The 20,988-nt window shown below is 37.3% G+C and overlaps 1 protein-coding gene and 1 pseudogene across 1 annotated transcript; both read right to left on the bottom strand.

The window, feature by feature from the left end:
- Nucleotides 1-2,069: 2,069 nt before the first annotated feature.
- Nucleotides 2,070-2,879, bottom strand: LOC116253134 (uncharacterized). The gene has a single exon (XM_031627909.2). The coding sequence runs from the start codon at nt 2,734-2,736 to the stop codon at nt 2,263-2,265; it is 474 nt and encodes a 157-aa protein (XP_031483769.1). The 5' UTR covers nt 2,737-2,879; the 3' UTR covers nt 2,070-2,262.
- Nucleotides 2,880-7,573: 4,694 nt separating this feature from the next.
- LOC116252625 (NAD(P)H-quinone oxidoreductase chain 4, chloroplastic-like) lies at nt 7,574-8,522 on the bottom strand (annotated as a pseudogene).
- Between the last annotated feature and the right edge of the window lie 12,466 nt (nt 8,523-20,988).

Raw genomic sequence — 20,988 nt, 5'->3', positions numbered from 1 at the left:
CATCAATTTTATTATGATTTATTGGATGCCATGTGTAAGCTTACTATTTAAGAAATATGAATGATGATTTAGTTTAACCTTAAAAATTATGAGCGATATTTTATTATTATTAATCCTAATTGATAGAATATATTTTGTAGTTTTTTGCTTAATGTCTTCAAGCTCCTTTATTGATAATTTTGCCGCATAAGAGGCGTTGGAAAGTACTTTTAAAAGACAAAATGTTTTGAAGTTAAATATTTTTGAAGCATAGGTCAGATTTTATGATCCGACATTGCTACACGAACTTTTGTTTTTTAAGCTCTTCAAAAATCTGATTTGATAAATTAACGTCACAAGTTGATATATTTTTAGAACGAGCGTTATATCTTTGGAATTATTAATGGATAAACCTAAAAATGTTAGATCACGGGCTAAAAGCATGCTTCTAAATTGGAGACAATATTTTAAGGTGCCGCTGTAGTTTTGGCATTATGTGAATCACTCATGACCTTAGTACTAATTAACTAAAAGTTGAGTCATACTCTGGGGCAAAAATCATGATTTAATTCTTAGTGCTAACAGTTCATATCTTGTATGCATTTAAAATATAAAGGTGTAACATTTGTTCTCATTAAAGCTGATCAATGATGAAAATATGTATGTTTTATATGTTTATAATCTTTAAGTGTTAAAATGTCTGGGTATCCATTTCTACATATATACTATTAGTCTCATGAAGTTAAAAGTGCACCTACGCGAATCTAAAAAATTCTAGACAAGAACATAGAGTGCATATTTCGAAGGGCACATATACATGCAGAAAAAAGTGTGACGGAAAATATTTATATTTCATACTCTTATAATCTATTAAGTGTTTCAATATGTGGGTATTTATACATACATGCATATTAGTTTTATGTTTCTTTTCTTTTCTTAGATAGTCTCAAAATCCTATTGCTGGAGGAGTATTTCTTATTCTTCGGCCTTCTCTCCAGTCCCTCAAGGTACCAGACAAACTTTTGGTGTCTCGATGTAGTACCCTTACTACGCTTCAACTTACACATCAGTGAGTCACTTTTGCAACACAGAGAGTTTATGCATCGGGAGATCAAAATTGAGACTGGCTACCTACCAAGTCCCACTCTCTTCGAATCATTAACTACCTTAGTGATCTTTATAACCGATTTTGCTTACTGTTTTTGTCAATACACTATGGAACTAAGATTAGTTCACCACCTGTATCAGTTATTCAACAGTAAGCCACTTCGGATAAGGTACCTGTGGCTCATATGGAGGCATCGACAACAACTTTTCTCTTTAAAGAGAAAAGGAAATCTAACTTGCCAAAATCTTGTTGAATGGATGATCACCATTAATTATCCAGCTCCCTGTTTTGGTCAAAAGAGGCCCTAAAAACTTGAAATCTCCACCTTCTTGTTAAAGAAATTGTGGCACTCGAGAAGCATTATTCGTCGTTAATAATTATAGGAGAGCGAAGATTTAAGTGTATATATATATATATATATAACAAAAAGACAAATTTTTGCAAGTCAGAAATTGTAAGTTCCCGTAACTTATACATATCTACCCGTTTGCCTCAGGGCTTACATTTAGAGCATTATTAGTAAAAGATATATGAATGCAGGGGTACGCATATTCAATACATCTACAAGGAAAAGATGAAATGGACCCATTTTTTCGGATATGTCTGCCAAGATGGTGGAAGATCATCATCAGTTTCTGATCTCCAACTGAAAATGACAGCCGACATGCACTAAATGCATATCCAATCGCCTTTTACGCGGCAGAGATCACAACTTGCATTAAACTAATTAAGGGTGATGACTATATATATAATTATATATAAATGGGGAGAGAGAGAGAGAGAGAGAGAGAGAGAGAGAGAGTGAGAGAGAGAGAGAGAGCGGGAAGTAAAGGGAACCCTCAATGAGAAAAGAAACAAAAGGCCACAGAGGGAGAGATGCATCTGGAAGTAAAGGCAAATCCCCTTGGAACAAATTAGAAAAGCAGGAGAGAGAGAGAGAGAGGTTCATCCGCAACTGCAAGCAGAGGAAATACTCACAGGAAAAAAGAAAAACAAATCTTAATCCATTGGTGGTATTGATGAATGTCAGGCAACACAATTTTCTTTTACGCATAATTTAATATGAGAAAACCATATCTACAACAACTAATTTATGAACGTCTGAAAGGAAGAAGAGGATCACGCCTGATTCCTCTCCAACTTTCTTCCGATCGCAAGCAACAAATGAAGAAACTTCACAGGGCAAATCTGTTCCTGCTGTACGGGGCATAGCTTCTGCTCCTAGAAAAGATCCCATCCTCGCCTCCTTTCTCACCGAAGGAGCACGGTTTGTCTTCATCGATCCTCGGTATGTGCACGCTGTAACTCCGGGGCACCCTCCCCGTTCCGGCCGCGGGCGGCCTGTACCCTGCAGACTGCCGATACCCATCATCGGCCTTGCGGCGCGACGCCCTCAGCGAGGCGATCCTTACCAGCTCCCTCATGTCCTCGTCGTCGTGGCCGCCCCTCGACGAGGTGTTGCTGAAGCTCCGCGGCAGGTTGGGGACGCCGGAGTAACCCATGTCGGCGTAAGCGACCTTGCCGGCGCACCCCAACATGCTCCTCACGTAGAAGTCCCTAGCTCTGCACAGGGCCTTCGCGGGTGACAAGGCCTTGATGCAACGCGATATCGCGCTCGCCTTCTTGGTACCAGTTGAACCGGCCTCCATTACTGCGGTGCAGGAGAAGCAGTGGCAGCTATCAGGAGGAGGCGGCTGCGGCGGTGGCGGAGGACGATGAGGTGGTTGGCTGAGGAGAGAAAATTAAAAGAAGGTGGGGGACTTGATGGGGAGAGGAGAAGCGGAGAGACCGATGAAGAGACAATCGGAGCATTGTGTCGTATATATATATATATACAATAGTTGTACATATCGCTATTTGCAGATAGGGTATTCCGACATATTTGACAATTCAAATACCGTCTCCAAAGAGTTGGTAGTTTCAACGTGTACCTCATTTATTTCAGAAAGCGCACTCACAAATCTTTGATAATTCAAATATGCGCAAAACAGTTCTTATCTTTAATGGGCACCTCATTTATTACATAGACAACTAAAAGCATAGGCGTGTGGTTGGATTCTACTTTCTAGGTGGCGCATTCCTAATTCAGTTGAGTTCACGTGGTATATAAAAGAAAGGGAGAATTGACTAATGAAATATATATATATATATATATATATATATATATATATATTTTTGTTTGCATATAAACATAGCTGGGATTAGGCTGACCCTTGAATCTTGATGTAAATGCATGTGGGTCCGTCCAATTCACGCACTCCAATCTTTGTTTTTGTTTTTTTGGTGATGATTAGTATGCAAAATTTTTAATCAATAACAATAATAATAAGACTAACCACTTTCACCTGAAAAATAATACAAAATAAGTAAAAATTTAAAATAATATCGGCATATATTATCAGAGACCCAACACGACAAGAGAGGCAGTTGAGTCTTGTTCAACTCTTGTTGTCCTTTTCGCTTGAAAGTCTTAAAAGTCTCGCTTCTTTTACCGGTGGAAAAACTCTTCTGCTCAGTGATTAGTGAAAGCGCAACGGTTTGCTTTCACCGAAGACAAATTGGATCAACAGTTAAATCATATTTTATAAGAAGCTAAACCTTTGAATTTAAAAAAAATCACAAACTTGGGCATAACATTGTACAGGTTTTGTGCTCTTTTTCTTGGAGTTTTTGTAGTGTATTTCTTTTTTTCAAAAAATTCCTTTTAATCAAAGTGGGAGCAATGTCACCTGAGTGCGTTTCCTTTGAGCTTGCACTCGCACCGGCACCGGCACTGGCACCCCGCACTCAGGTGACATAGAGCGGGAGACTTAATCCCCAGCAAGGTTGCATGGGAAACTGCACATAACATTTTTGGACATCGTTTTATCACATGTGAACTTGCCAAATTAAGAATGAATGATCGGTAAATTGATAGATAAGAAAGAAATAAACATTTTGCTTTTGTAAGAGAAAAGAAAGAAAGAAACTAAGGTCCCAGAAATTCCACCCGTAACCCACACTTTTTTTAGTTTATTTTGTAAAACTCAAACACTACAAATTGGGACTGCCGATCAAACATCAACATTTTGTAAATGCGGAAGCCTGGTCAATCGGTGACGACATAGATGGTTGGCAGCATATAAATAAATAGATAAATGAATATATATATTTATAAATAAATAAATAAATAAATAAATATAAATAAACAAACAAATAAACAAATAAATAGATAAATAAATAAATAAATAAATTATATATATATATATAAAAGCTACCAAATGCTCATATATAAAAGTTTGATCAAATCATGATGACATAGATGGTTGGCAGCATATCAATGTTTTGATATATACATATAAGCTACCATATACTCATAAACAAAAGTTTAATAGGAATAATCTAGGTCATTGATTTGAAATAAAATCAGATGGTGAAAATTAAGTTATAAATATATATATATATATCAAATTGTTTCCTCAAAAGGAAAATGATTTGTTTTCTATCTAATCTTTGAATAAGTTTGGGCACGGGACTAGATACAAGATGAGTATCTGGTACCCGGCCTGACTTGAGTCTGAGCCCGAGCCCAAAAATTAGGCACTGGGTCTGCCCGGGCCCAAAAATGAGGCTTCTGCTCAGTTCTGGTGGAATCACATCAGCTGATAATTTATATTTAATATTATTTTATTAATAAATATATAATTATATTTTTTTCTTGGGATTAATTTTATTTATATATTATTTTATATTAAAATATATTTTTTAATGCTAATCGAGCCAGCATGGGCCTAGCCCAGGCTTGGGTTTTGGGTAGTCGGGCTGGGTTAAGACTGTAGTTACAAGCTGTGGCCCGGTTCGATCCGATCTCCTTATTCGACCGGACCGGCCCGATACCCATATTTACTTTTGAAGGGTATTTCAAAAGGTTAAAAAATAACTTGCCTTTTATATTTACAACCAAATCTTTATCATTCAATCTCATATTATGAATTAATTTTTTGAAAGATCCCTTGTTTCCTGCTTTGATAGGTCATCCGAGATCGTTTTCAATCATGTTTGTTGAAGGTACATGTATGTGTATATGATACAATCAACGGCGCAAGGCCTATTGTGGCAATGAAACCGAGGGAAGTCTTCATAAAAGGACAATTCTTTTCTATTATCTTAATCCACTAGGATCACATATGGCTCGACACATTGTCTGTCGTCCCCACTACACCTGATTCAAGCTATCAAACAAATTAAGATAAAATAATAGTTAGTTCATGGCTGCATAATCCACATAAAATGTTTTTGATTTCTAAAGAAATAGTGCACTCTAATAAGGATTGCTGCATTTATAGTCCAAATTATATGCGTATTCAAAGAAGGTTCTAACAGTACACCAACAAGATTGTCATATGTAATCATAGAGGGCCATTCATAAACTTTTATTGTACATAATCCCAATTTAATTAAGTAATTCACTTTTTATCAGTTTCGACAATTCTTCTAGACAGGGAATAGATATGACTTGTCATGTGAAGTATATAAGGATGTCAACGGATCAGATATACCATTACTATATCTGATTGTTTCAGACATTCATATATTTAGATTCGAACTTGGATTCAAATGCAGATGAAAAAAAACTTAACCATATCCGAAACCAGCTTTAAAATCTACATCCGAATCTGATTATAATCCAATTTTTAAGTTATACTTGACACCAATCCAAATCCGACTTTGAAGTTATATCTGAATTCAAATTTTAATTTATATTGGGGTCCGATCACTATCAGAATCCGAATCCGACTTTTATGTCATATCCGAATCCGATTGAAATATGACTTTTAATCCATACGCAAAGCTGACCCAAATCTGACTTTTAAATACTATCCTATTCAAAATGTAGTTTTATAATTAGTTTAGTTTAAAAAATATGTATCTACATTCAGGATTTGAATACCAGCGAAATATAATAAAGTAAAACAAAAACATATATTTTTTTTAAACGTGTACCAATATTAAAGTGACTAGTAAATAATAAAGGAATGTATTCAATCAACTATGAAGGCGGTTGTCAATAACCATCAAAATTTTGAAAACGAATTTGATATTTTAAAGAGCAAACTGGTAGAAAGGAGTGCCTGATGAACAAAGAGAAGTTGGGGCTTGAAAGATGATAAAAAGCAGTACCTATAGGTCAACGAACTTGAAACCTAGCTTGAACAACATAAAACTGAACCCAGCTCGTGGAAGCAGTGAGAACATCTTATCTGCAGATCTTGGCCAGGGGTACTGAAATAGTGAATGAACTCAGAAGGTCTAACCCACTCTGCGTTTGTTGTTGTATAATTCTCTAACCAACCCCACATTCCTGCTCAAGTTGTCAGGGAATCTCGATTCGTGGTTTTGGGCGATCTCGTGGATCGGTAACCTGTTCTGGTCAAGAATGTTCTGTACCTGACGAAAACTCCGTTGGAAAGTCCGAAAGACCAAGTACCATTCATCATTTTTGGTGCCATTTTCGTCCTGCTTTCCTGTTCCTTACAAAGACATCTTTAGTTACATATCCCCTTTTCAACTTTTTGAGTTTTGCAAGACCCATCTTTACTTTGTGCGACTTTTTTTTATTTCAGCAATCAGATTTTCTTTTCCTGAATATGCGTCCTATCCTTCTCTAGAAACACGATCTCGCACCTCTTTCCCTATCTTGGGTATGTTGTCTTGGACGCCTGCCTTATTAAGAACCTTTAGGCAAAAAAGTTCTCATTCCTTGATTGTTAAATTTGAACTGGAAACTCTTGATGAATGGCTGTAAATGAATTTGTGCTATGTTCTTTGTGTTGCCGAGTGAATTCAGGGGATAAAATGGAGGACAACATAGATCCAGGCCATGGAAGTACTACCCAATTAGACTACAAGGTCTTTCAGACCTTCCAAACGAGTTTTCTTCAGGTACAGAACAACAGCATCCACAGAGTGGTTGACCTCTACTTCGACCTGTCGAGTTCATCCCCTATCATGGGGTCAATGACAAAGGTGCTACCAGAACATCTTGTCAGCATATCTTGGCCAGACTCAATCTTAATGAAAGGTGATAAACTTGAATCAGTACTCCCACTACTTCTACAAGGGTCTAACCAGTACATAATTCTTAAACCAAAGAGTTCAGGCACTCAACTCAGTCACCTTATACATAGAAAGATTGTACACATACCCTTTCATTCTCATATACCCCTCTCATATACCATCATATTATTATCTCATTTATACATTGTATGTGTAAGGTGAAAGATATATATGTAATCAGAAATATATGTAGTTAAATAATAAAAACTACATATATTTCTATTACAATTTCCTTCATTTAATTGCATTTTTGACTTGATAGAATGAAAAATTATCTTTTCCTTTTGATTGGTCTAGCCAAAGATTGATTTGTTTGTACACAGCAATGCATGATTATTTGATTGGGTCTTCTCTGCTGCCCATAACCATAAAAAAATCCATCCATGAAAGCTACAGATGAAAGTAATTAGATAGAATAGTTTCGACCTTGTCAACTGATAGTGAAAAAACGAAATCTGGATAATACCAATACCTATTATAGGTAAAATGATACACATCAAAATAAAGATTTCTTGTGGTCCGAAATCCACAAAGTGAGACTTTGGAACATTGAATAACCTGTATCCGTAGAACATCTGGCGTGACATAGATAATAAATAAATATGAGTTAATATCATTCCAATTTCCATTACAAAAGTAATTAGTATTTTTGACATTACAATGTATTTTGGGCTAGCAATTATTCCAAAAAATATCACAAATTCTGCAACAAAACCACTCATTCCTGGTAATGCGAGAGAAGCCATCGAGAAGCTACTGAACATCGTAAAGATTCTTGGTATTAGTATAGCTATTCCCCCCATTTCGTTAAGATAACAAAGACGTATTTCATCATAACTTGTTCTTGCTAAGAAAAAAGTGCAGCACAAATAAATCCATGAGAGATGAATTGTAAAATAGCTCCATTGAGTCCTGCATCGGTTATAGAACTAATTCCTATTATTACGAAACTCATATGAGATAGAGAAGAATAGACTATTCAATTTTTTAAATTGCATTGACCAAGAGAAGTTAAAGCTGCATACATTATTTGAATAGTCCTTAGCATCCTCAACCAAGGAGAAAATATGGAATGGGCATGGGGTAATAATTCCATATTGACCGGAACCAACACTTATGCTCCCATTTTTAATAAGGTTCCAGCTAGACGCATACATGTACTGTAATGCGCCTCTCCATGGGTATCTGGCAACCATGTATAAAAGGGTATGACCGGTGATTTGACAACATAAGCAATAAGGGAATCAAAATACAATATTATTTCCAATGCCACAGGATATGATTGATTTGCTAATGATTCAAAATTTAATGTTGGTTCATTGGAGCCATATAAACCCATAACTAGAACTCCCATTAAGAGAAAAATGGAACCTCCTACAATGTACAAAATGAACTTTGTAACTGAGTATAGACATTTCTTTCCTCCCCACATGGATAAAAGTAGGTAAGCATGAATTAATTCTAATTCCCACATAATGAAAAAAAAGTAAGAGTTCTAAAGAAGAAAATGATCATATTTGACTACTGTACATTGCTAACATAAAAAAATGGAACAATTGAAAATTTCGGGTAACTGGTCAAGCCGTTGAAATAGCTAAAGTAGTGATAAATCCTATCAATAAAATGGGTCATATAGAAAGTCTGTTGATTCAGGTGAAAATAAGAAAAAATTATCCAGTTAAAGTCTTCTTCCAATTGGATTAATGGGTCATCCAATTAATAACAAAATACATAGGTCGTTAGAACAAGTTCAAATGAGCATATACAAATAGTATACCATCAAACTACCTTATTTCCTCTATGATGGAAAAGAGCAATTAAGGAACCTGCTTGGTCTCCGATCCCCTCAGTCACTATCAGCGCACCCCAATCAGTGTGATGTGATGTGTCTATTTAACTATCTCTTGACTTGAGATGGGGGCAGGTCTGAAAAAGGAACTTAGAGTGTCTCGGGTTGGACCAGGAGGGTCTCTTAGCGCCTTCTTTTTTCTTTTCATTGGAGTTATTTCACAAAGACTTGACATTCATTGTTAAGGAAGAAGGGGGAACAAACACACTCTGAGGGTTGTATCTGCATTCGAGAAGGATAAATCGCTCCTCTAGAAAAATCTATTGATTCTCTTCTAATTGGTTGGATCATATGTGCAATGATTTAATTCACAGGCGAGGTCTCTGGTTCAAGTCCAGGATGGTTCAAGTCCAGGATTAGACATTGGCTCGAAGCATTTCCTCTACCCCTTTTTGTCAAGAAGTTACCATTGTTATCCTTCTCTTTCAGCAGTCCCTCTTTCTCCTTCTTTCAGCACTTTGCCCAATTTTTCTCCCTCCAATCTAAATTCTTTGGGTGGTGTTACAGAATAAGTGTCATGAGGAAGAAACGAGAGAAAGAGCCAATAATCATTACTAACGTATATGAAACTACCAATAGAAAGAAAAACTTTTTTACAACCAAAGGGAATGGGCGGTAAGCTTATTTCTCATTTTTTTCAATATGATAAAGCTTTTATATCATTTTTTAGTTTTTTTAATATATGTTTGATTGCTTAATACTATTCAAATTTTATTTTTTTAATCAACATACATTTTTAACCATTCCTATTCACAAATTATTTCAATTAGGTGTCTTGGGCTCATTTCAAAGTTGGTACAAAAAATTAAAATATTTATATTATATGCATATATATAACTACATTTAAAATTAATATTGAAATTAGACTCGCCCACATGTCAACCACGCACAGGCCCAAGTGCAGCTGGGTTTCTTGTAAGGCATAGCAGGCCCAAGTGTATTTTCAAGGCCCGGGCCCAGCCTGCTAAAAGACCGCCGAGCATGTGGCCCAATATCTAGTTTTACTTCTTATTTCAATTTGATTTATTGTTTCTCTAAACTTTTTAAATTTTCGATTCAATTTAAAAAACGACTTTGACAACATTGATTTAATTACAAGTCCAGCCAAGTGAGCTTAACTTGAGTCGAGTTCTTATAAGTCAAACTTGACTTTTTTAACGTTTCAAGTGTAAGTAAAAGTCGAGTTCGATTTTTTTTTTTATCAACGAGTCGAGTTTTTTTGAGTGAATTTGAGTCAAACTCCTTCTCATGATGGCTAAGCTGCTGCAAAGGACATCTCTTGATGCATTCATTGATTGCATAAGATAGTTTCATTAAATAGTTGTAATTACATAAAATAGTTTAATAAAACTTGGGTTTAATTCTTGATTTAAAAATTTTAAGTTATTTTCAAATACTTTCTCTGTTCAATTCTTCTTTTCTAAATACTTATCTAAAGCAACCAGAATATTTATGAGGTTGCATGTGTATACAAAAATGATATGTTTGATTAATTATTAAAATAATTCATTGAATAAATAAATTATTTCAGGTGACCCATATTAGTTCTCATTTACAATATACATTATTTAAGGAAATTTTCTCATTTCATTGAGTTAATAAAAATATTTGCTATACATATGTATGAAGAGTGTTCAATGATGTCAAATCTCCATCCGCTCCACATCATCACTAGCTCTTTGGGTTAGTCCTGCTAGTATATTAGGTTGCTTGAAATAGAACAACTTAGAATTGATCCATTTGCACTTGTATTGTTTATCTTTCAAACAAATTCATCCATTTGATGATTCAAATATTCAATCAATTTTTTTTCCTGCTAGTTAAATGTTTTTGTTTTTAAATTGGTGAATTATGTGTTATATATCAAATAAGTAAGACTTTTAGACAAGTTGTATGATTATACAAAATAATTACTTGATTGATTAAATAAGTAATTGACGAATTTATAAACAAAACCTTTTTCAAGAGTTCTGTAATTTTTTCATATTAAATATATTTATTTGATATTAATTTTCATATTTCTAAAAATGTCAATTTTGTTGAAATTTTTTAATTAAAGTTTTCTTTATTATTTACAAATAAATAAATATATTATTTAAAATATCTAGCTTAGTTGATGTCTTAACTATAATAATAGTTTGTTTGATTACATAAATAAATGCAATATTTTAATTAATTAATTAAAATGATTTTGTGTGATGTAGTTGTAAATATTTTAAGTCAAATGGTGTATATGGCAACCATATGACTATTATTGTTCATAACTCCATCTATGAAAGTCGTTAGCAACTAGTCGAGCTTCTCTTCATATAAAATTTATATTCTTATCATACCATGATGTTAGGTTAATACGTTTGACTAGACGTCTTTCGTTGCAGCTTCAAAACAGGAAGCCACCAACTCATGGATATCGGTGCTTACAGTGGGGATTCAAATATCAGCTCTTGGTTTGGATTTGGAAATTAGGTTACAGATGTTATTTTTTAAATTCAAATCCGTTAAATTTTCTTATGTATCCTATTTTTTTTAAAAAGCAATTCAGATGAACATCCGATCCAATCTTGTAATAAAGGTGGATCCTAACTGAAAATTTCCCTCCTTCGTACAAAAATAAAAATAAGAAGGTTGTTGAGTTATTGGGTGTTACATAAATTATGTGAGGTGTAGCATATCAAAAAGCTCCACGCGAGGGGTTGGTCAGTCTTCGGTTAGAGGTGTTAAAAGAGCGCCAACCTTTTGTAGAGGTTGTCAAGCTGGAAGAAAAACACAACATCTTGCAAGTTATTGGATATTGATGGATAGTCTATAGTGGTGGAAAAAGAAGAAAATGATTGTACAATTGAATGGGTATGAGTCCGCTCCAATTTCCTCATCGTCATTGATGGTATTGGTGTTGTGTCATTATGATATTGAATGGGAATCAAGTGCACTTTAATTCCGTGTCCTCAATGATGTCATATTCTACCACGATCGGCTTAAGTCAGCAGCCAGTTAGACGGGCTGGTCGAATAGCGTGGCTGCTCTCCTCTTATGTCATAGGAGAAGTGATGCATGAGTTGAGGTGCAGAGCATCTTCCCAGCTAATAAACTCAAAGCTCGAGTTGGAATTCTATTTACTCTTTAATGTTTGAATTTGTAGAAACAATGCCCAGCAGCCAAAAGTTTCTCGCTTCGGCTGCTCCCTAATATTGGCATTGTGCAACTTTGCTCATTTCTTTGACATACTGACTGATATGTGCTCTTATTAGGGTTGCACACAAGCTGCGTCGAGCCCAAGCTCAGCCAAGGCTCGACAATTATTTTGTTGACAATGATGGAACTCGAGTAGGGCTCGTTTAAATAGTTTAAGTTCAGTTGAGGCTTCACTTTTTTTTTTTTTTTCTTTGCTACGCTACATAAGGAGATGGTGAAGATGGCTGTGTGTGTAGGCAAGATGGTGAGAGCCAGGTTTTAATGGCCTCTGCATGAAAGAAGAATAACAATGACAAAAATCCTAAAAAAAAACCCAGATCGATGATTTTGTGCTCAGAACCGTCGATTGAGTGAGCAAGGAAGCAAGCGACAGAGCTCTTGGGCGAGGGTTCTGTGCTCAGAGGCTCAGCGCCCTCACTCTGCTCTAGCAGAGAACCCAAGCTCGTGTGAGCATGGGGTTCTTGGTTTTGATCAGACAACCCTTACTCACTGGAGCAGACATTATAAGCAGAGAACCAGGGAACCCTCCTTTACTTGAGTAAAGGGAGCATCAAAACCTTTGCTTGAGCAAGAAGGTTTCTAAGAGCTCAGAAACCTAGCTCCAAAGAAAAAGAAAAAAATAAGAAGAGAAAGGAAGAAAAAGGGGTTACAAAAGACTTACCTTTGGTCTCACCCACCACTCCTGCTTGTGGAATCACCTGTGTTGCCATGACCGATGGATGCTGGCATCTGCCATCCTCAGAGGACGGAGGAAGCCTCCGTTGGAACGTGAAGGAGAAAGCGTGGTGAGATATGAGAGAAAAGATAATAAAGGGAAAATGAAGGGATGAGTGAGGAGAGAGAAAAAAAATGTTAAAAATGAATAACCGGTTAAAAAAAAAAAGAATGATAAGGGTGGGTGAGGACTAAAGAGAGCGTGGGTGAGGAGAGAGGGAAGAATAAGATGAGTAAAAGAAGTAATGACGAAGACGAGTAAAAAAAGTAATGATGGTGTTAAAGAAAAAGTGAACTGATCGGAGGAAAAAAATGATAATGAAAAATTTGTAAACCTTAATAAAAAAGACAATTAATCAAATCTAATATAGTTTAGTTGAAAAAGATAATTAATCAAATCTAATATAGTTTAGTTGAGTTGAGTCAAGACAACTCGAACTCGGCTTGCTAATAAACTCAAGATCGAGCTCAACTGACAAAAAAAAACGAGTCAAGCTTGAATCGGGTTTGTACTCAAGCGAGTACTAGTCCAGCCCACTAGTTGTGCATACCTACATTGCCCAGTTTTGCATTTTATGAATTAATAAGTTTAAAATATTTATATGATCTTTAGAAAGGAAAAGGGACCTGTATTGGTGATGTAATCCCAATGATTACTTGGGATGTTAAATTTGGATGTTCTTTCTTTCTGACAAAGTTTTAATTATATGAATGCAACATACATGTTTGAAAATTGATAACAAATCATTAGTGGATTAGCTTAACAGAAGGCTAGATCAAGAATATCTTAATTAGTCCACGAAATTTGATTTTTTTGGGACAATGGAATGCCCTCACTAGCAAATTCCTGTTTGCAATGTACGTTAACTTTTTGAGCTGGCTTTTGGAGTGTTAACCTCTGCATAGCTAAAACTTGACAAATAAAAATATTTCAAACTTTAATCTTCTTGACAATAAAGTTAATTTACGCTTGTACCTCGAAGGGCTTAGCGTGTTAATACCTTCATATATAGATAAAATATGTTCTCTTTCAACTGTATCAAACCAGCTTAGTGTGTATTCTGTAGATAAAAGTAGGGGTGGCCCGGCCCGGCCCGCTAAGACCCGGCCCGGCCCGTAATATTGCCGGCACGGGCCGTGCCGGGTACCGGGCCTGTCCACCCAAAATCAGGCGCAGCCCAGCCCGTTTGGCGGGCCGGGCCGGGTACCGAGCCCAGCCCTAAATTCTCATCTATCGCTGGCCGGCCATGGCTGCTCCGGCATTATTCCTGTTCGTCCTGGTCAGATTCAGCGTTTGTGCGGACGCCGGCTGAATCCGTTAGGTGGTGTCGGAGGCCATCCACCTGGCCGAGGATGGAGCCGATTCCGGCGATGGGATAGAAGACCGAGAAACCCAACAAACAACAAACTACAGTCCAGCATAAAGAAAAATTAGTGTTCGCCAGTAACCCAACAAAGAGTGCAATTCTGACCATAGCTTCCTTTATGGAACAGAAACCCCAAGCACAAAAAGACACACAAACGCCCATATCAAAGCTTCGAACAAAACCACACAACCACTACCAGCAACCAAAATCAAACCACTACTTTAGAAAAGGAAAAAAAAAAGGAGCAATTATAAGAAGGCATGCAAGCAGGCAAGAGAAGGAAGATGCCAGGACCCAAAAATGGAAAACCCTAACCCTAGTAGAAATTCAATCAATGAAGAGGGGAAACCCCACAGATACAAACCATAAACACACACACCTTCGACTGACAACTAAGCTGAGCTGAGGTAGGCATATTCCAACCCTCCCACGAACAGAGAACTTCCGACAAGAGAAGCCAAGTTCACCCGGGTGGAAGGTACGAATCGGACTCCACGATGGTGTCATCCAAGGCAGCAGAGTTCGCCCAGGGCGTGCAGATCACCGGTGACGGTAAGGATGTTTGGGTCTTCGACAATCGACATTGACGAGACGCTCCTCTCCAAGCTGCCCTACTACGCTGCGAATGGCTTCGGGTAATGTCTCCCCCCCCTCTCTCTCTCTACCGAATAAGGGAACATGCGCTGCTGCGCTGTGTAAACAGAGGGAAAGGAAGGAAGGGGAGAGAAGGAGGAAGAGCAGAGAGGGAGACGGTCAGACGGGAAGGGAGAGGGGGAGCGGAGAGGGAGCCGGGGCGTGGAAATCTCTTGACCTAACGGGCCGGGCCGGGCTTTAGAAGTCATAACCGGGCCCGGCCCGTTAGGAACTCGGGCCGGGCCTGGCTCACTTAAGTTGGGCCCGATAATAAAATGTCTTGGCCCAGACCCGGCCCGACGCCCAGGCCTAGATAAAAGGACATATGCCTGCTTCATTTATTAGATAAAAAATGACAATTGATAATTGCATGTCCATCTTGTCCAATTGCAATGACTTCCTTAAAAATAGTAAGCATATCATAGAGGACTCCCTTAAAAACTCTTGTCACATCGCTTAGCGTTTTTAATATATTAAAAAATAAAATATGAAGGGTCTCAAATAAAAGTAACTAGTACCCAATTGAACACAAACTAAACATGTCATGCTTTGCTTTGGCTGCCGACAAGAGCATTCACTAAGCCGGAGCCCAGTGCCCACTATTATTGATGTTACATGCTCGAGTTGGTGTCAGAAAAAGCTGCTATTATGTAAATCTTCAAAATTTATGAAAAACAAAACTAAAAGTTTTGGAATTCAGTAGGTTTTAAATTTTTCAAAAGCCCTCCGGTGCCTCTTGACGTCACATCTGGTCACCCACGCTGTTGGGTGGCCTGGCGGTAACCCCCTATCGTCTGTCGCAGGCTCGCTTCCATCAAAGAGGAAGAAAAAAGGAACAGGAACGGGCAGTGAGGGGTAACGGCCGGCGAAGGGCGACCGCCAGCGACATTGCTGTCGCCGGACGGGCCCATCGGACCCACCCAAGGTCACTGGTGGCTTTCTCGTCGCCGCTGCAGCCGCCCACACACAAAAACCAGAAAGAGAAGGGGGCGGAAATCAGTAGAGAAAACCAGCCGGTTTTCTGCAGGCGACGGCCGGCCGTCGCGGCGGGCGATGGCCAGCCGTCTTGGCAGCACCCATCGGCGGCCACCCACGACGTTGGGTGGCCTGCGAGTGGAAGACCACCGCCCGCGCGGTCGAGCGGGAGTCGGACCGGGTCGGGTCTTGACAGACCCGATCCGGATCCATAAGGCTCAAAAAAAAAAATTCCACTGTTTGCTGCCACGCGCCTCTGCGTTTAATATTTTCGGACCGGGTCGGGTCCTTTCGAACCCGACTCGTATCCATGCGCTTTAACTTTTGAAAAAAAAAGTTCATTTTTGTCAAACCGGTTTTGAAAAGAGTCGAACCGGTTCATTCGGTTTCCGACACTCGATTCAGAACCGGTTCAGACCTTTTGGAACCGATTTAGACCCTTTTCAGACCGGTTCAGTTGTTTTCAGACCGGTTCAGTGGATTTTCGGACTGGTTCAGTTGATTTTCTGACCGATTCATGCTTTTCAGACCGATTTAGTTGATTTTCAGACCGATTCAGGGCATTTCTGACCGGTTCATTTAGTTTTGGAACCGATTTTAGCCATTTTTTAATCGGTTCAGTGAGTTTCGGAACTGATACAGTCTATTTTTGACCGGTTTGTCCAATTTTTAAACCGGTTCAGTCCTATTTAGGGCTATGTGGGTGCTTTTGTTGTGGTTTAAGAACGATACAGGACATTTTAAGGCTGATTTAGTGGTTCTTGACCTACTTAAGCACGTTTATGGTATCTGTTTATAAAATTTTGGACTCTTTTGGGCCCATATCATTGAATCATTTGGTATTGAATTCAATGTAGGGATAATGTTGTATGCAATTTTAATTTATGTATAATGTTTTGCATGTTATTAAAATTGTGGATGTGCTTTAGATGAATGTTTAGACCATGAATTTGAATTTTGGCCATGTCTATTGTTCGAAATGAGTATGTTTGTACTTTATGTTACCAAAGTGACCTCTATTGTACGAATTTGTCTGTTTTGAACATTAGATGATAGTATACTTGATCCATGCAGGCAATGATCAACCAAAATGAGGATTATTGTTTGACAGAGTTAATTATCTATATTCATTGTTGACCAAGAATACCACTTGCAGTTAATATTTCAATCCAAAGATTGAATATTACCGTTGCACCGGTACCTTGTGATGGGATTTAGGCAATTATATTTAAATTCATTTATATTTGTTATTTCATCTTTGTACATGTATTGATTGTGAGCATGTTTGGTATTTTGTTCTTTGTATAATAAGTTTTGCTTTCATGATATCTGCAAATTTGAGTACTATTCCTGAGTTTGATGATTCGATTTTTAAAAGTAAGAAAAGAAAGACTATTAAAGAAGTTACAGTTGACCAATCATCTATTAAGAAACATAAGAAGCATGAGGAAGGCCAATCAGACTGCTTCTTTTGTAAGGGTGAAGGTCATATGAAGAAGAATTGTTCTAAGTATCACACATAGCGTAAAAGGAAGGCCAATCAGGCTGCTTCTCACTTTGGTTTGTTTTGAGGTCAATTTACCTTCAGTACCCAGAAATACTTGGTGGGTAGATTCAGGTGCCACTACTCACAAAAGTGTCTCTATGCAAGGCTACCTAAATTGTCGAACGCCAAATAACGCTGAAAGATTCATCTATGTGGGCGATGACAAGAAGGCGAAAATTGAAGCTATAGCAGATTTTCGGTTATTGTTAAAGACTGGTTGTTGTTTGAATTTGACAGAAACTTATGTGTTACCGTCTTTTAGACAGAATTTGGTTTCTATTTCTTTATTGGACAAATTTGGTTATTATTGTTTATTTGGAGGAAATAAATTTAAGTTGTTTCTGCACTCAAATTTGATTGCCACTGGTTCTTTGTCTGCTAGCGATAACCTTTATTTGCTTGATACGGTTGCTTCATATCATGAAACCTTGCATGTCACGTCTAGTGGTACTAAAAGGAAATTAACAAATGAGAATTCTGCTATGTTGTGGCATAGACGCTTATGATATATCTCTGAAAAGAGAATAAGAGGCTTATGTCAAATGGAATTCTTGAGTCCCTTGATTTTGTAGACTTTAATGTTTGCATTGAATGTATAAAGAGAAAACAACAAACATTAAGGGGTTATAAGTTTTATAATCCATCCAGTAAGTCTTTCTTTGAAACGGGAAATGCCAATTTCTTTAAGGATATTGAGTTTGGGGAGGTGATCAGGTTAGGAGTGTTGCCTTTGAAGAGGGACCTGAGTCCACTCATACAGATGTTGTAGATAATAGTCAGATATTGATTTCTGCCATTGTTCTATCAACATATTCAGAAGAAGGCAATGATGTCGAGCTCCCTACTAAATAACAAACTCAACAACCTCAAGAAAATCAAGTAGAGGTGCCACTGAGGAGATCCACTAGAGAGATGAGAAATACAATTTCAAATGATTTTGTCTATTTCCAAGAACATAATGTTGATATGAGCTTAATAGAAGATGATCCTATCAACTTCCAACAAGCGATAAAGAGTTTAAATCTCATAAGTGGATAGATGTCATGAATGAAGAAATAAAGTCCATGATGGCAATGACGTATGAGATATTGTTCCCTTGCCTGAAGGTGTGAAACCCATTGGTTGTAAATAGATATTTAAAACCAAGAGGGATTCATTAGGTAACATCGAAATGTATAAGGCACGTCTTGTCGTAAAGGGCTTTACTCAAAAGGAAGACATTGATTATACAGAGACTTTCTCTCCAGTTTCGTTGAAAGACTCCTTCAGGACTATAATGACACTTGTAACTCATTTTGACTCAGAGCTGCATCAGATGGATGTAAAGACAACGTTTCTAAATGGAGACATTGATGAAACGATATATATGGTGCAACCAGAAAACTTTGTTTCAGGAAATGCAAAGAAAATGATTTGCAAATTTAAGAAATCCATTTGTGGGCTAGAGCAAGCTTCCCGTCAGTGGTATTACAAATTTCATCAAGTTATAGTTTCATTTGGCTTTGAGACTAATATGATTGATGAATGTGTATACCATAAGTTCAGTGGGGGTAAATTTATCTTTCTGGTTTTATATATCGATGATATATTGCTGACAAGTAATGATGTGAGCATATTACATGAAACTAAGAAATTTTGTCAACAAAGTTTGACATGAAGGATCTTGGTTGTGCATCTTTTGTATTGGGGATCCAAATATTTCGAGATCGTTCTCGGGGTATTCTTGGATTATCACAGAAGGCTTACATTCATAAGGTGCTTCAGCGATATGACATAAAGGATTGTAAAGCAGGAGATACTCCAGTTGTTAAAAGAGACAAGTTTAATCTCAAACAATACCCTAAAAGTGAAATCGAATCTAACGAAATGGAAAGGATTCCCTATTCGTCTGTTGCGGGAAGCCTTATGTATGATCAGGTTTGTACTTGTCTAGATATTACATTTATCGTTGGAATGTTAGACAGATACTTAAGTGATCCTGGTATGGATCATTAAAACAACCAAAAGAATTTTGATGGACTTACAAAAAACAAAAGGTTTTATGCTCACATATAAGAAGTCAGACAAATAGGAGATCATTGGGTATTCAGATTCTGACTTTGCTGGGTGCCAATAAAGTAGCATAGCATATTACGAGACATCCAATCATGCTTTGTGGTTGCAGAATTTTGTTACGGGACTGCGCATTATGAGTGGTATAAAAAGGTCACTAAGGTTGTTGTGTGACAATAATTCAGCAGTCATGTACTCTAATAACAGCCGCAGTTTGTCAAAGTCCAAGCACATCGACATAAAGTTTTTTGGCTGTTAAATAGAGAATACAGAATGGTCAGGTGTCTTTAGAGCATATTGAGACAAACTCTATGATTGCAGATCCGCTTACCAAGGGTTTAACACATAAGGTCTTTTACGAACATGTTGTTCGTATGAGGGTGTTATCCTTGAATAATGTGCTAGTTTAGTGGGAGTTTGTATTTTGTTTGCTTTTATGTATGAACACATATTCAGTTTTCTGCAGAATAAAGTTTAAAGTTCTTTGGTCCCATTCTGTATTTATGTGTTTTTGATCTCAATAAGGTTTTAAAGTTGGACCAATTGAGAATAGACATGTTGTAATCACATTACATGTAATTCTCATGCTATACATCTATATCAGATCTATGTAATTGGTTGTGTTAACATTTGTGATCATTGAAGGTTTAGTTAATTTTGATATAGCAAAAGCCGCTTTGGTTCTGTGTTGATATGATCATGGACGAGATTGGTGAAAATGACATTTAATAAGATAGCAGTTATGAGCTCCTAATGTTTTATGTAATGTCTGAATGTATAAAGACATATTTGGCCTAAGTGGGAGATTGTAAGATCATTCGGTGGGCCGGCATATGTCTATAAGGAATTTCAGACACTATAACTGTCTTAAGGTAAATATCTGCTTAAGTGATTGTGTTTTGGGATATTACGTCATTTTATATGGTATGAGGTAATTTTGAAATGTATAGATACCTGTTTGTAATTTCGGACTCTTTGATGGTTGCCTGAAACATTGGTTTCTAGGGTTTGCTCTTCCCCATCTGAGAGAGACCTCATGCACATTGCACGTACCCTGGAAGACCCTGCTGTGAACTTCCCGTGCACCAGTTCAGATGGATTCAGGTACACTTCCGCTTCAGTTTAAGATTTTGTTTAATTCATTGATTTAGCATGAGTATGATCCTGTTTTAGGGCATGTCATTTTGTGTACATACAAGACAATGGTGGATGAGAGGAAATTGTTATTTTAAGGAAAGGTGCAAGGAAATATGTGAAGGAGCTACCATTTGATTTTTTTACTAGGTTGGCAGCCAGATCAGGTTAATGTTGGAGTCAATGATGGCGGCACACTCGCTCCCCATTGCTTCCACTCCAATGTGGTCGATTATATGTATAAAAGAATCCATGAAACAGCCACCGCTGTAGTCGGGTGATTGATTTTTTTAAAATTTTTTTTATTGATAAAAACTGTCGAAACGGTGCAGTTATAACTAGT

The sequence above is a fragment of the Nymphaea colorata genome, chromosome 4 (genome assembly GCF_008831285.2).
Source record: "Nymphaea colorata isolate Beijing-Zhang1983 chromosome 4, ASM883128v2, whole genome shotgun sequence".
NCBI lineage: Eukaryota > Viridiplantae > Streptophyta > Magnoliopsida > Nymphaeales > Nymphaeaceae > Nymphaea > Nymphaea colorata.
The sequence above is the reverse complement of the archived record's forward strand: the minus strand, read 5'-3'. Positions and strand labels throughout refer to the sequence as shown.